Here is a 16,098-nt window from a genome sequence, read left to right as displayed (position 1 = left end):
AGGTAAACGTTACCATACCAAATGGCTGTCAATATAGCAATAAATATGGCGAATAAAAGCAAGCAGCGCTCTCCAGAGTGTAATGTCAGCTCTCTGCTCCCCCCCCCTTTTTTTTTTTATGACTGTTCAAACATGCTTTATAAATTCTGCACTTTTAAATGCTGTAGAGGAGAAAAGACATGCAGATAAACATGTATAACATATGTAGGAAGATTTGTTTAATCTGTGTGTAAGGGTTTACAACCACTTTAACCTAAAACAGTACCAAGTCTCTGGGGCTGATAAGAAAAAAAAGTTGTTAGACCTTAGGTTTATAGAAAAATCCCATAGTGCCTGGTCCAGTTCTATTATCCTCATCCTAAAGCCATTGATTCTGTAATGGCTTTAGGAAAATTAAGTCTTCAAATTTGACGCTCATAGTAGATATATCAAAGAGGTATTAAACCTAAAACCAAACCAAAAATGTAACATAATTCAGCTTATCATTGGATGTGGTGGCTGCATTTGTTGTTTTCTTTTTTTTTTTTTTTTTAGGCTTTTTTCCCCTCATTACCTGGTGATCTGACCAGTAACACACTTGCTGTATTAGAGTGTCTACACTCTGGATGCACCATTGAACAGCAGCATTGTTAATCTTGGGGGAGGGAAGTGTTAGATACACTTGCAGATTTAGATGCACTAACAAATTGATGCAAGTTCCAGTGAACACTTTATAAGTTATAGCAACAGTTCCCAAACACCTGGCAGAGAACTGTGACATATACAAAAGAATGATGGAAAAAAAAAAAGTACATTGAGTCTGCCCAATTTATATATAATATATATATTACAGTTTTTGTTTTTTGTTTTTTTACTTTTTTTTTGGCCTGATCTAGGTTGTCCTAAGCATGTTTTGAATCCACTTTTGCTGTTGACTGACTCGCTCCCTCTGCAGACTAGAAGTCTATTCCATGCATTAACTACTCTTTCAGTAAAATAGTACTTTCTAAGATTAGTTTTGACTTTTGAAGTTTTCCTTCTGCTAGTTAGCGGTACGTGTGCAAACAGGAATTTTAAGAAGGCAGTATGCTAGGAGAATGGTAAGAAATAACACTAAACAGGCGCTACAGTGTAAAAAACTGTTGTATGTATAGGGGATGTAATAGCTGGACTATAAGCATATGTACACAGTCTTGGGCTAGAGGAAGTTCCACATAACACAACAATGTCCAAGAAAGATGCCAAGTTTATTGAGGTTCTCAGATAAATCTTACATTGTGCCGACCAGTAATCCCAGGCTGTGATGGAAAGTTAGCAGGCTTGGAGCAGATGTACTGTGCTGATCTCCAGTCAATAATCCAGCAAGGACATGGAGATAGATGGCTGTTTGCCATTGATCTGGTCCACTACCCTAGTGGCCACTTTCAAGGCTGCGTCAAGCTATCCATGCACCTGGCTGCAGTTACAATTTACATACTTGTGTTGAGGTTCAGCACCCAGCCTTCTTTGTAGTTCTTGTCTAGAGATTGCTAGGAGAGTGGTGCATGGTGCATTTCAGCAATAAAGAAGACAATGCTGAACTCCATGGACTGCAAAGAAGAAAACTTCATGTTGAAGAAAAGACACTAGTTTGACATGACAGGTCTTGATGAACTTGAGAAACAGAGAAACAATAAGTAGCCATAAGCAAATACAAAAACAATTTATAAACACTAATGCAGCTCATAGATGGGTATTTTTATATTTTTTTATTTCGTTTAACCAGCAGGTTAAATAAAAGAAAAAAATGACTTGATTTATCGACTACAGACACAAGGTGGATGAGAGAGTCCTCCCTGTTGAGCTATCGTATTCTGACAGTGGGAAGACCCCCCCCCCCCCCCCAAGTCAGAATGCACTGCTATAGCCGGCTGCGCTTATTGAGAGGGGAAAATCCGAAAGAGCGGTCATCCTTCCAGTCCATACATGGATCACAATTCAGATGGCCCTGGTTTAAATGTAATCACCACAGGCATCATTGCTAAGGTTAAAACCTACTGTAGTATCAGAATGGTCATGACTATGGCACAAGGCTGATCAGACTGTTGTGTGAAGAAGGCAACCTCTGTGTAGCTCCAGCTCATGCATTGTTTATTTAGAAACTCATCCATAGGAAGAGTTATTGCTAGTGTATACAATGTGTATGCACAGTGGTTTACAGAGAGTGTTTTCATAATCTGCAGCTAACTTTGCAGCTTTTGAATCATACTTCATTAATGCAATTGCACTGGTAAAACTTTACCAGTCACAATACAAAGGAGAAAAGAATTAAAACTATAAATTAAATGAAGGGAAAAATGCACATTTGTTTTCAGCAAGGTGTAACAAAGGGAACTGTGCATGGTATGGGTTTCAGGAGCATTTTATAGGCTGGCTACTTGCCTGTCTTCATTCAGATATAGTAATTATTTTATGTGCACATACTGACAGATTGAAGATCAGAGAATACATTTTCTCAAGTCTTAAAAAGTTCTTAACTAGTATATATTTATTTCTTATAAACAGGGTGCTATGTGTTTGTATTGGAGACATGGATCCTAAACTCGATACAACAAATAATGGGTAAGTTAGCAAGTTTTGACTGCAGATTGAGCTGCCCCTGTACATTTTGTTCTTGTCAGAGCATTATGCACACTACTATTCATTTTTATACAAGTCTCTTTGATAAAATGCTTAAGTAGTTTTTAATATACTTTGCAGGAAAACCCTTATGCTCATAATATCTGAAGACAAACCAACAGAAAGGGCCCATTCAGACTATAAGTGCTTTCTAAAATGGAATGAGGTAAGTAAACTCTAAGCTGACAATACACATCCCCAATAACACAGGCTGTATCCAGACACACAGAATAATGAGATGAACTAGTATAGTCCCCCAATCGGTACCTTGGGAACAACATTTCTCATGTTACTGGCTCTAGACATTGGTTCAGGCCAACGGCCCATAGAGCTGCCTCCTGCCTTGTGTGTATATTACTGAAGCACCTTTATCATACCTAATTGTCAATGAACCTGAAGATACTTTTTATTTTACAAAAGTTTTATTGAATTTTGGTAGCATACACAGCATATAGCATGGATCACAAGCACACAATTGCATCAAACAAGTTAGGCAGCATGAAGAGATGAAAAATGCAAAGCATAAAATACATAACGGAAACGAGATTAATTGTAGCTCCAACAGTGGCAGCCACTCATACTGGGCGCAGGGGCGCCGCCTCCCTAATCTCCATGCTTCCGGCCCATAATCTCCATGCAGGGCACTGTTGATTTTTTTATTTTTATTTTTTTTCTTAGAAGCACATGATCAGAGCCAGAGGCTCTAATTGGCTTTAAAATGGGTGGGCGTGGGCCCACCCACTTATGTGACATTAACAGATTAATATTCTCTAATGTATTCCTGCTTCTCCTCCTGACTAATCAGGAATCATGTTCTAAGACCCGATTGGCCGGGAGGAGAAGTGACTGGATTGGCCGGTGGGAGAAGCAGTCGGAAAGCTGCCCGGGAAGCCCCCGAAGAGAAGCAGCTGGGAAGCTGCCAAAGCCGCTGAGGAGGAGAAGCAGCTGGGAAGCAAACGAGGAGGAAAAGCAGTGGGGAAGCTGCCTGCAAACTGGATGGGGTAAGTAGTGCGGGACAAACGACCGGCTGGTAGGTTTGTTTGTTGCCCCCCTCCCCAAAAGAATGAGCACCAGCTGCCACTGAGCTCCAAATACTATATGCTATATGAGAAAGGTAGTCTGGGCAAAGAACAAACACTCTTATGGGAATTCCTTTTAAGCCACGTACACTCTTTTTTGGGGGTTTTTTTTTCAACCCAGCAGGGCTAAATGAAAAAAAAATTGACTGCTCAGGAGGAGTCTCTGTACTAACTATACAATGTTAGTACAGTGATCTCCCCTGCTGTTCTATTGTGTTCTGACAGGGGGATGCCCTCTCACCAGAAAATTCTAGTCAGTGCACAGGTTCCACTCAGAAAAGGCCTCGCCATGGTCGCCCAAAGATTTTGAGAGCACATGCTCAGCGTCATATCCAGAGGTTGTCTTTGGGAAATAGACATGAGTTCTGCTAGCATTCCTACAGAGGTTGAAGGAGTGGGGGGTCAGCCTGTCAGTGCTCAGGCCATATGCCGCACACTTCATCAAATTGGTCTGCATGGCTGTCATCCCAGAAGGAAGCTCTTCTAAAGATGATGCACAAGAAAGCCCACAAACAGTTTGCTGAAGACAAGCAGACTAAGGATCTGGATTACTGGACCCATGTCCTGTGGTCTGATGAGACCAAGATAAACTTATATGGTTCAGATGGTGTCAAGCGAGTGTGGCGGCAACCAGGTGAGGAGTACGAAGACAAGTGTGACTTGCCTAGAGTCAAGCATGGTGGTGATAGTGTCATGGTCTGGGGCTGCATGAGTGCTCCCAGCACTGTGGGAACCATGAATGCCAACACGTACTGTGACATACTGAAGCAGAGCATGATCCCCCTCCCTTCGGAGACTGGACTGCAGGGCAGTATTCCAAGCTGTAAACTCACTACTTTGCATTGCAGCAAAGTGTAATTTCTTCAGTGTTGTCACAGGAAAAGATAGTTTAGTCCAAGGCATTTGTTTCTATGTCTGAAAAGCAAAGGTTTAAAGTGATTGTAAAGCCTCTTTTAAAAAAAAAATGTTCTACCCACCTCCTCTGTGCAGTTGGTTTTGCACAGAGCAGCCTGGATCCTCCTCTTCTCAGGTCCCTCTTTGCTGCTCCTGCCCCCCCCCCCCCCCATCCAGTGCCCCCACAACCAGAAGCTTCCTATGGGTGCACTGGAGCCGAGTCACAGCTCCATGCATCCATTCAGAGACACAGCCCCCCGGCCTGGCGCGGGCCCCTTTCTCCCCTGATTGGCTGGCTGACTTTGACAGCCGCGAGCGCCAATGGCACCGCTGCTGTGTCTCAGCCAATCAGAGGGAGTGTCCCGGACAGCTTAGACATTCGTTGGCATCGCTGGAGAGAGATGGAGCTTAGGTAAGTAATTGGAGGGTGCTGGAGAGGCTGCTACACACAGAAGGTTTTTTATCTTATTGCATAGAATGCATTAAGATTAAAAAAAAGTTCTGCCTTTACATACAACTCCTTTTAATTCGGTCCTTCTTTTATCTAGATAAAGATTAGTGTTGGGAAGAATTGGCTTTGTGGGCCCTAATGGCCTTATCCCATTCTGATTCTGGTTGCCTTTGATGTCCCCTGTACCATGGTTGGTGGGGAGACCAACGTCCTGCTGGAAATAGGCTATGGTAATGGGGCACAATTTTTCTAATATTTCCAGGTGGGGGGGGGGAGGCAGCATGCCCAAGATGGTGACTGGAGTGGAAGCATAGTTCCGTTACTCTGCGTGCTAAACATCCCATTTCCCTGCAGACCTACATGCTTTTGGACCTACAGAAGTGGGCATACTAGATCCCCAGATCTAGTATGCCACGTAAGTGCAAATCCATTGTGCACCAGAAACCCTCCCCGGCCCGCATTCCTCCTTATGGCGGGAAAGCGGGGCCCAGCAAGCTCTCCAATATGACGTCCCAAACTGAGGAAGCGGACCTGGGGATCCAGGACCAAGATCACTTCACCGCCCTGATGCAGGCAATAAACACCTGCCAAAGCATATGTAAAGACACGGACAAGTTCAGGACCCGACTGATGGCGCTCGAGCACCGGGTGGGGGATACCGAGGATGTACTAAGAGACCACTCATCCTCCCTCCGCATCCTCACTACTAAGATCAAAGCCCTTGAATATCGTGCCAAGGATGCAGGGGACCACAATCCGAGGAACAACCTCCACATCATCAGTCTCCCAGAGGGATCGGAACACCCTGGCCCCACTGCCTTTACCGAACGTCTCCTCCGCCAGCTGTTCCCTCAGGCAGCATTCTTCACGTTAGAGCATGCCCACAGGATACCAGCTGCCCAGGGTGTCCCTGGGGCCCCGCAACGCATGTTTATTCTCTGACTCCTGAACTTCAGCAGGAAGATTGAGGCTCTACGTTTTGAGGGTTCCCGTCTAATGATTTTTCTGGATTTCTCAGTGGAGACGCAAAAACAGCGCAAATCATTTGACCACGTGAAACTCGCTCTGCAACAAAAGGGCCTGAAATATAGCATGCTCTTCCCCGCCTGACTACAGGTTCAAGATGGTGAAATCCACCGCTTCTTTACTTCCCCTGAAGATGCTGCTAATTGGCTGGAGTCCCTCTCACAGCGCTGAGATTATGGATGCCAAGATGCCTCTTCTCCCTTTCTCCGGTGGGTGAGTCCCTGTACTGTCCATTGCTGGTCATACCTAGCGGATCTTAGGCATTGATTATTGCACTACAAGCCTCTCTCCTCATATGTGGGAGTCATTTGCTCTTCTCCCTGATGACCCCTATTTCTGGAAGCCACCACCCGGCTGCTAAACATACCGCTGAGTGCTTCAGCTCGTCATAATACAGAGCAGGAGACCTCTTCCCCTGAATGCAGGGGACTCCATATCCACAATAACAATATTTGTTCCACCACCACAGTGCAGGGAGAGCTGGAGGCTGCCATTACAATCCTACCTTTTCTTTCTTGCCTATTTTTCACTTCTTTTGTCGAGATTTGCATAACTGTTTTTACCTTTTTATGGTTCACTGAAAAGAATATGCCCCAGTACTACCTGGGTGACGAACCTTCCTGCAGGGAGAACGATCTCTTGTTTTCAGTCCAGATACTGTTTAATATGCAGGCAGCACAGTTGCTGACCAGTTTGTGAGTACTCTCAATTGTGCCTTCTAGGCGCCCTGTTGGTGCATTGCCTCCCAGAGACTAATAGTCATGTTTTGTGGAGGGGGGGGGGGTTGTTTTCAGTGGTACAGTTTTGTTCTTTTTGTGTTGATTATTTTAATATTTCAAAATTATTCCCGACACATCATAGTGAGGTACAGAAACTGATGGAAGAAATGCTTTTATGCTTGACCACACTCTGAAGTCTAGACAGGGGTCCAGGCACCGAGGGAGGTGTAGCTAATATTCCCCTACCAATGTGGCCCCCCTGAAAGTGATATCCTGGAATGTGCAGGGGTTGAACTCCAAATTTAAAAGATCCCTCGTTTTTTTACTACCATGTAGCATATCAGATCATGCTCCAGTCCTGCTGGACCTCAGCATCGGATGCCAAAATCCTAACTAAAATCTTGGCCAATAGATTGAACACAGTTATACTCTCACTAATTCATGGAGACCAGACAGGGTTTATGCCAGGCACAGATATTAATATCCACGGGTTCCACACCAATATAGCAATATTCAGGGATCAAAACACTAGGGGGGTGGTGACCTCATTGGATTCAGTAGAGTGGGATTTTCGGTGGCAGGTACTGGCCAAATTTGGTTTTGGATCTAAATTTGTTAGCTGCATCAAGCTGCTATACAGATCACCAGTAGCTCATGTGCATGCTGGTGGTATCCTCTCCCTCCCCCCCTCCCTTTCACCTCTGTAGGAGGACGAGACAGGGAAGCCCACTGTCTCCGGGGCTCTTTGCCCTAGCCATTGAGCCCATGGCTGTATTGATCCGCTCAATGGATGAGGTTAGAGGACTAGAGGTGGGACCACTGGTAGAGCGGATATCACTGTATGCAGAGAATGCTCTTTTGTATCTTGGCAATGACTTTGACTCCCTAGTGGCAGCTCTGGCGATTATAGATAAATATGGTAGCTTTTCATGGGTTAAGATGAATTGGAGCAAATCCAGCCTATTTACTCTATCTGACCTGCCCCCCCCCCACATCTGATCCAACTCCCCTAAATAGAGTCTCCAGATTTCGATACCTCGGTATTGAAATTAGTAATGATCTGACTCAATATCTGACAGATAACCTATACCCTGTTGGAAAACTCTCCCCTTGACACCGGTGGGAAGGGTGAACCTATTAAAAATGACCTTCCTTCCTCAATTTCTTTACATTTATAGGAACACCCCGGTACCTATCCCTGCCATCTTCTTCCATAAACTGGATGGAGTAGTCTCGTCTTTCATCTGGGGGTGGGAAATCCCCCAGAATAGTGAAACACATATTACAGCTCCCTCTATCCTCCGGTGGTCTGGTATTGCCATGTTTCCAGAAATAATATTGGGCAGCAGTGCTGGTCACTGTTCACTGGTGGTTTAAGCAGTCCAGATCCAACCCTGCGGTTAACCTTGAGGCTGCTGTTATGGGCTCCTACTCTGCTCTAACCAATATGGTTTACAGGGGAACTAAAACGAACCCACTAACAACAATCCCAATGCGTACCACGGTCCAGGTTTGGGAGAAAGTCACTGCGGCGGTTGGCGCACCTGATACAATCCCCCCTCATACCCCAGACTCTCACATTTCAGATCTATCCCAGACCTCAGCTTCTGGGCTAGATTTGGAATAGCGAAGATACAGCAGATTATGCCTGCTGGGGTGCTACTCCCTTTCCCAGAACTACGAGCGGCATTTCAACTCCCTTCGTGGATGCTATTCCAATACTTACAGTTGAAACATGCAGCACAGGCACAATTTCCTCGGGTAATCTCTGTAGCACCGCAAGTAGTATAGAGGTTTCTCATCTCCCATGGTGTTGATAGAATCCTGTCCTTCATATACCTCCATCTCACATGCAGCGACTCAGAAGGGGAATCCCCCCCTATTCTGTATCTGGAGGGTGGACCTTCCCACCCTATCAGAAGAAGACTGGGACCTGGCGCTACAACAATATATACCAACAGTAATCTCTGCTAGAGATAGATTCATCCAACTTTTTGCACAGGACTTATTACACCCTCCAAAGACTAGCCCGGATATACCCCACACAATCAGAACTGTGTCCAAAATGCCAACGGACAGTCGGAACATATTAACATGTTTTCTGGGACTGCACAATAATTCAGGAATACTGGAGGAGAGTATTCGCAGATGTTAATACTGCTACCAACCTTGCAGTATCAATTGACCCCAAGGTCCTTCTTTTAGGCATCACAGAATCAGTGATGCATTCAACACACACTAAATTACTACTATTCTATCTGTGTTTCTATGCCAGGAAGGTAGTCCTACAGTACTGGAAGCTGATGAGGTGTGGTGATGGATGAAATGACTTTGACCTGCCATGAATATGAGATGAGCCTCTGCTCCTTTGCTACAAATCAGGAAATACCGACTGCACTTGATCAAACTAGACCCCTAAAGCTCACTATCCTACCCCCGTCTCCAAATCCGAAACTCGCACACTTCCCTACTGTTCTTTCTTCCTCCTCCTCACCCTATGCACTGGCATCTCCCCTCAACTTAATCTTGCCCCAAAAGTTAAAAGGTGAATACAAATAACACCTGGTGAACTAGATGCAAACTCAGCACCTCCTGGATCCTCATAGTTCCACCCCCTCCCGCCATTCTTTTACACCTCCTTAAACTGAAGTATATTATTACCGGGAACCACCCCACCCTGTTGTCCACCCTAGATCTTACAATGTCCAGCATCACCAACTCTTCTGTACTTACTTCTGTTATCTCAATGTCTGACATACCTCACCATTGTATGATTAAGCTGTACTGATGTTCTTTTTTTTTTCTTTGTGTATGTTGTTTTGTTTTTGTTATAAATAAAACTTTTCTGTTAAAAAAAAATAAAATAAAAATATGTCCTGATGGGACAATAAGGAATCATTTAAAGTCCAAGTGGACGATATGGGCTTTTGTGCTAAAGACGGCTTAAGATTATGACGTGGTCATGATCATCCGACCATACTACAGAAAGATTAAATGCCTTGAGAAGAAGTTCTGGTAGGATCACGTGTGGGAACCACATGTGATAGTTCAGGTATAGAGATTGTGAGAGGACAAATAGTACATATAGTCTCTCAAGAGTGGATTTCTCCATGCATCGAAGCCAGTTTGCTGTAGCTACGTTTTAATAACATTTCTTAATCACATTTGTTGTTATTATTATTAATAATAATAATAGTGAAATATCTGTTAATTCCTTTCAAAACAATAAACATATATCACTGTCACAGTAAAACATTACAGCTAATAATAAGCACAATGGCCTACAGGCTTAAAGCCTGGGTCCAACCCAAACATTCTCATATTTGGATAGAGTGGAGAGAGTTTAGAAACTCTGGTTTTTATGGCAGTCTGTGCCCTCTGGAAGATTATCTTCACTTTCTGTCAGGGTGTCACAAGAACAGAAGGTGATGAATGTCTTCACTGAAGACAGATCCATTAACTATTTTTTTAAGAAGCTTATGGATCCTGGCTTGGCATCAAGTACATAGCCTTCCCTACTCTATCCAGAACTAAACAAAATGAGAACTGCCTTGGATGTAAAGCCTCCAAAGTATTCTGTAAGGTACATTTGGCTGATTTTTGTAAAACTAGCACAGCTGGAAATTAAGAGGTGCATGTTTTTAGAACCTTCAACTCCATACCTTTCTATAGTTTGCTAAGTAGATAATTGAATTGGGTTATTTTTAATCGCAGAAATTTCCTGTGCTAGTGTTGCGGTCCCCTAAATCTGTCACATTGTGCCATTTCTTCACAGAGCCCTGGAGAAGGCAGCAGCTTCTTCTATGCGGTTTTCCGATTCGTCCTTCCAGTGGCTTACAGCTATCAGCCTGATCTTATTATCATATCTGTGGAGAAGAACAGGAGCATTGGTACAAAGGATATCCTTCTGCTCACTAGCCTGCTACAGGGTTTATCTGAAGGAGCAGTTCTTTCTATTGTTCCGGTAAGCCTAGCCATGACCTGTTGAATAGAAGTTTTGGAAAAACTGTGGTAACTGGTCACATATTTAACCTGAAATAACAGAACACCCTATTATTGATGACGATTGAGTGTTCTATACTGTGTTTTTAATAAAATGTTGTTATTTTCAGGAATCTGAACCGGAGCTGACAGGGGCCTTGTGTAATGTTCTGTCAGGCTGCCATTTAGGAATGGACTTCGGCCCTTACAAACCTCCTACTGAAGAATGTGTGCAGGACTTTAAAGATGAGGCAGTTGTCATGGAGGAAAAATGGAAATTACTACAGTGTTTTGGTGGGTTACTGTCCCTTTATAGAAGAGCCACTGTACAATGTGTCATGAACCTTTTGAAAACAACATTGTAGTTAAGCCAATATTTATATTTCTTGATTTAAATGGCATTTTAGGTATCTCAGTCTTTTTAAACATTGTCTGATTGGACGTATATATGTAATAACTATATTTAGGAGATATTCGAAATAGCTTCAAAATGAAGAATTGTTTAAAACCAAACTATGCCATAGTAGGATGGCAAAATGTTTTTAAATTAAAGTAAACTTTTTTTAATAGAGTTGATTAAATAGTATTTCAAAATTTGCAGCTCTCGGTTTACCAAAGCTCTAACAGATTTGGTGTTTTTACTACCCCATTCATTTGTCAGGAAAACAAGGAGAATGGAAAACAGTGATAGCGTTTTGATCTTTCACAGCTGTGAAACAGGTAGACAGTGCAGTGCATATAAATGGATTCAAATTATCATGTATATATTAGACAAAAGCCGCCCATACATGGATCAAAATTTGGCCGGGGACCAGCTGAATTTCGATCCATGTATGGGGACAGTGGTTGGACAGAAGTTAATCTACTGATCATATTCTGTACAACTAGCATGTTGGATAAATTCCACTTGATCGATGCCGAAGGCTAAGGCTGGCAGCGCTGATCATTGCATTTTGACAGCAGGGAAGTCACTCCACTGTCAGAACACAATAGCTCAGTGCGAGGGATTCCCCCATTCACCTCAAATATGTGGATGGGGGAATTGGGTAAGTTTTTTTTTCTTTCAACCTGCTGAAATGAAACTGAATAATGTATGGACTGCTTAAAGTGTCCGAAGATGGATCGCAATACTGCCAGTTTAGCAGGGACTGGCTGAATTTTGATCAAACTATGTCTTGTTCGAGAGCAGTGGATCTACAAATTAATTGCTCATGAATAGGTGTGCTGGGATACTTTAGTTTGGCTGCAGCACTAATCAGATTATTTTGATAGCAGAGGAGTCAGCTGGACTCCTGTAAGACTACAATTACACAGTGGCAAGGACTCCCACATCCACCTTGAATGTGTGGATGGGGGAAGCAGCTCAGTAGGCTGAACAAAAAAAAACTGAGCCATGTACAGGTGCATGTCAAAAAATGAGAATATCATCAAAAAGTTTTATTTCAGTAATTCAATTCAAAAAGTGAAACTCCTGTATTATATAGATTCATTACACACAAAGTGAAATATTTTAAGCATTTCTTTCTTTTAATTTTAATGATTAAGGCTTGCAGCTAGTGAAAACCCAGAATTCAGTATCTCAGAAAAAAATGTAATATTGTGAAAAAGTTCAATATAGTAGACTTAATCGGATAATTAACTCAAAACACCTGTAAAAGTTTCCTAAGCCTTTAAATCAGGGGTAGGCAACCTGGGGCCCTCCAGCTGTTGCAGAACTACAACTTCCATCATGCCTCTGGGAGTAATTGTAATTGCCAGCCTTGCAATGCCTCATGGGAAATGAAGTTCCACAACAGCTGGAGGGCTATTGGTTGCCTACCCCCTGCTTTAAATGGTCTCTCAGTCTGGTTCAAAAGGTTACACAATCATGGGGGAGACTGCTGACTTGACAGTTTTCCATAAGACCATCATTGACACCCTCCGCAAGGCTAACCACAGCCTTAAGAGGATTGTGAAGCAAAGGCCCTTCAAAAATCTGGGGGAGATTCACAAGAAGTGGACTACGGCTGGTGTCAGTGCTTCAAAAGCCACCACACACACGTATCCAGGACATGGGCTGCAACTGTCGCGTTTCTTGGTGTCAAGCCACTCCTAAATCAGAGACAACGTCGGAAGCATCTTACCTGGGCTAAGGAGAAAAAGGACTGGACTGCTCAGTGGTCCAGAGTCCTCTTTTTGGATGAAAGTAAATTTAGCATTTCATTTGGAAATCAAGGTCCTAGAGCGGTATTGGTGAACCTTGGCACTCCAGGGGTTTTTTGAACTACATTTCCCATGATGCTCATGCACTCTGCAGTGTAGTTGAACATCATGGGAAATATAGTTCCAAAACATCTAGGGTTCACCATCACTGTCCTAGAGTCTTCTAGAGGAAGAGTGTAGAGGCACAGAATTCAAGTTGCATGAGGTCCAGTGTGAAATTTCCAGTCAGTGATGATTTGGGGAGCCATGTCATCTGCTGGTGTTGGTCCACTGTGGTTTATCAATTCCAAAGTCAGCACAGCCCTCTAACACTAAGTTCTAGAGCACTTCATGCTTCCCTCTGCTGACCAGCTTTATGGAGATGCCGATTTCATTTTCCAGCAGCACTTGCCCACAATGACAAAAGTACCAATACCTGGTTTAATCATCATGGTATCGCTGTGCTTTATTGGCCAGCAAACTCGCTGACCTAAACTCCATAGAGAATCTGAGGTATTGTCAAGAGGAAGATGAGAGACACCAGTCCCAGCAATGCAGATGAGCTGAAGGCTGCTATCAAAGAAGCAACCTGGACTTCAATAACATCTCGGCAGTGCCACAGGCTGATCACCTCCATGCCACGCCGCATTGATACAGTTATTCATGCAAAAGGAGCCCCAAGTATTGAGTGCATACTATGCTGTACATGGACATACTATTCAGTAAGCCAACATTTATGTATTAAAAATCTTTTTTTTTTATGTAATATTCTAATCTTCTGAGATACTGACTTTTGTGTTTTCACTAGCTATAAGCCATAATCATTCAAATTAAAAGAAAAAATAATTCTTGAAATGTATCACTTTGTGTGCAATGAATCTATTCTATATAATATAGGAGTTTCACTTTTTGAATTGAATTACTGAAATAAATTATCTTTATGTTGATATTCAATTTTTTGGAGATGCACCTGTATATGTATGGCCAGCTTTATTTTTTTAAGACTATTGCTCATCGGTAGTGGTGTTGTGGGGATGCTGTGCTTCATGCATAATACCAGCCTTGTACACAAACATTTAGCAGCAGTTGCTGATGGATGTGTACAGATATCTTTGTTATTTCTGATACAGAAAGCCTAAAATTGAGTTACAAGCAAATCTTATAAAATCTGCTATAACGATGATCTGGTAGAGTAAATCTGTGATGTACTGTGAGCATATCTTGTGATCCACCCAGTATTACCAATATGTAGTGACTTTATAAGGGTGTCCTTCAGTAGAACATAGAGCACCTCACACATTAAACTTTGTTGGACGAGTTCAGTAAATGTAGAGAAGGGAGATTGGAGAGGAGGCTGCCCCAGCGAACTGGGACCTCTTCACCAGGTCAGTGCAGTATTTTACTTGGCATTTTGTGCGACTAACATTTTCTTGACTGGAATCAGCCTGAACTCATGAATAATTTAGGGATAATCAGATCATCTAAGCTGGTTTACAGCTAATGTTCATGCCAGCAAACCTTTATTTTATATATTTCCTTTAGATACTTGTTAGCAAGGCATAAAATAAGTGCTCTGCTTTCAAAAATCGAACAATAGCTTGTGTATCTGCAAATGTAGAAGCATAAAACAAATCGGACATTTTATGTCTTAATTCTTGTGACTATAATAAATGTATAAATCTGTTTTTTCACAGTTCTGATTTTTTTTTTTCTGTGCCTTACACGTATACGCAGGATAAGGATAGGTGGTAATAATTTATATATAATATAATATAAAATATATATTTTTTCTTTCTTATTTCGTTTAGCAAAATAGAAGATTTGTATTGAAAACTGAAGAATGAAGTCATGAAAAGGACATATGATGGTTATAAGCAATGTTTCAAAACAAGCAGTTCAAGAGAATCTTTTTATTGCTTTGGACAGGGCAGGTTCTCAGCAAATTCAATAAGATTGTAAAAACTTTTTGTAAAAAAAAAAAGAAAAAGTATATACAACTTTTTGTAAGAACAGATCTTTAAAAAAAAATAAACCAGTGTGTTACCATGCCTATTATTATGATGATTTTTTTTTTTTAAAAGGAAGAAATTATCGACAGAACTTTTTGTTTTCTAGTTGTTTTTTTTTATTCAAGTTTTCAAAGTTTACATACAACAATCAGGAAGAATGGGACACACATTTAAGGAGTATAGACTGTAATCAAGAAGCCGAGGCTTCCATTTCTATGCCAAATGAGCACACAAAGCAGCTATAAACCCAAGGTGTCCCTTGCAAAATGATAGGAAAACAGCAGAAAAAGAGAAGGTGTTGAAATGCCCAGGGTAGACATACACTGAAAACTGAGCTTGTACACTAGCTGCCCACACAGCAAAATCCACAACTGCAGTGGGGACATATGTTGGACAGGAGAGGGGGACAGAGAACAGCAGAATCAACCAGTTTTTTTTATCAGAATACAGAAAGTGAATCCCATAGTGATCAAATGAGTCTGAAAAGCATGTAATACAGCATTTATTGATAGTTTTAATGATATTTTAACTGGGTGATCTGAACCTTACAGAAATGTTTAGGCACAACAGGTTGCAGAACACCATTTAGGTCATGATAGGCAATCCTGCATTTACAAAGGGAGTTTTTGGAGTCCTTCGTCTGCACTTCCACAAACAAAGAGATCTGTTTATGCATTTTATTCACTGCATTTATGAAAACCAGTCCACGCTGTTACTGACTGTCCTTGTATTGTATTTGTAGATTGTAAATCAGATTTTTTAAATAATATCCACGGTTCTATTACTTGCACTTAGCTTATTGCTCTATGTGCTGGTATTTTAACACTTACATTCTTCCGACCTCAGGGGTCTTGTCCCACTCTTCGGTTCTTCTTGCCGGGCCTCCGCTTTCTTCTTCCAGCTCTTTTACTAGCGTTGACCCGGTCTTGTCACTTTTGAAGCCGCCTTCTGCTTCTTCCGATGTTGACATGACGCTCTCTCTGGCCGTAATGGTAATAAAAGAGCTAGCAAAAGAGCAGAAGATATTGCAGGAGTCCAGCAAGAAGACCCCGGAGCTGTCTAATAAAGTACTTTAAAAACCTGTGTTGTGTTTTTTTTTTATGTACACATTTTTCCCCAGG

General features: G+C 42.1%; 1 protein-coding gene across 2 annotated transcripts in view; it reads left to right on the top strand.

Annotated features, from left to right (window-relative positions):
- Nucleotides 1-15,016, top strand: part of HDAC10 (histone deacetylase 10) — a 79,173-nt gene extending 64,157 nt beyond the window's left edge. The window contains exons 17-21 of one of the 2 annotated variants that reach the window (XM_077472869.1): nt 2,524-2,580; nt 2,719-2,803; nt 10,582-10,770; nt 10,919-11,081; nt 14,777-15,016. In XM_077472869.1, the coding sequence (XP_077328995.1) occupies nt 2,524-2,580; nt 2,719-2,803; nt 10,582-10,770; nt 10,919-11,081; nt 14,777-14,784 (502 nt within the window). In that variant the 3' untranslated portion in view covers nt 14,785-15,016. Of the gene's footprint in view, nt 1-2,523; nt 2,581-2,718; nt 2,804-3,442; nt 3,662-10,581; nt 10,771-10,918; nt 11,082-14,776 lie in introns of those variants that run through there. The other variant, XM_077472870.1, reaches the window with a different exon arrangement.
- Nucleotides 15,017-16,098: the final 1,082 nt, after the last annotated feature.

The sequence above is a fragment of the Lithobates pipiens genome, unplaced genomic scaffold (genome assembly GCF_037356315.1).
Source record: "Lithobates pipiens isolate NorthernLeopardFrog02 unplaced genomic scaffold, aLitPip1_a1.2 Scaffold_8, whole genome shotgun sequence".
Classification (NCBI taxonomy): domain Eukaryota; kingdom Metazoa; phylum Chordata; class Amphibia; order Anura; family Ranidae; genus Lithobates; species Lithobates pipiens.
This window is presented reverse-complemented; position numbering and strand designations above follow the sequence as displayed.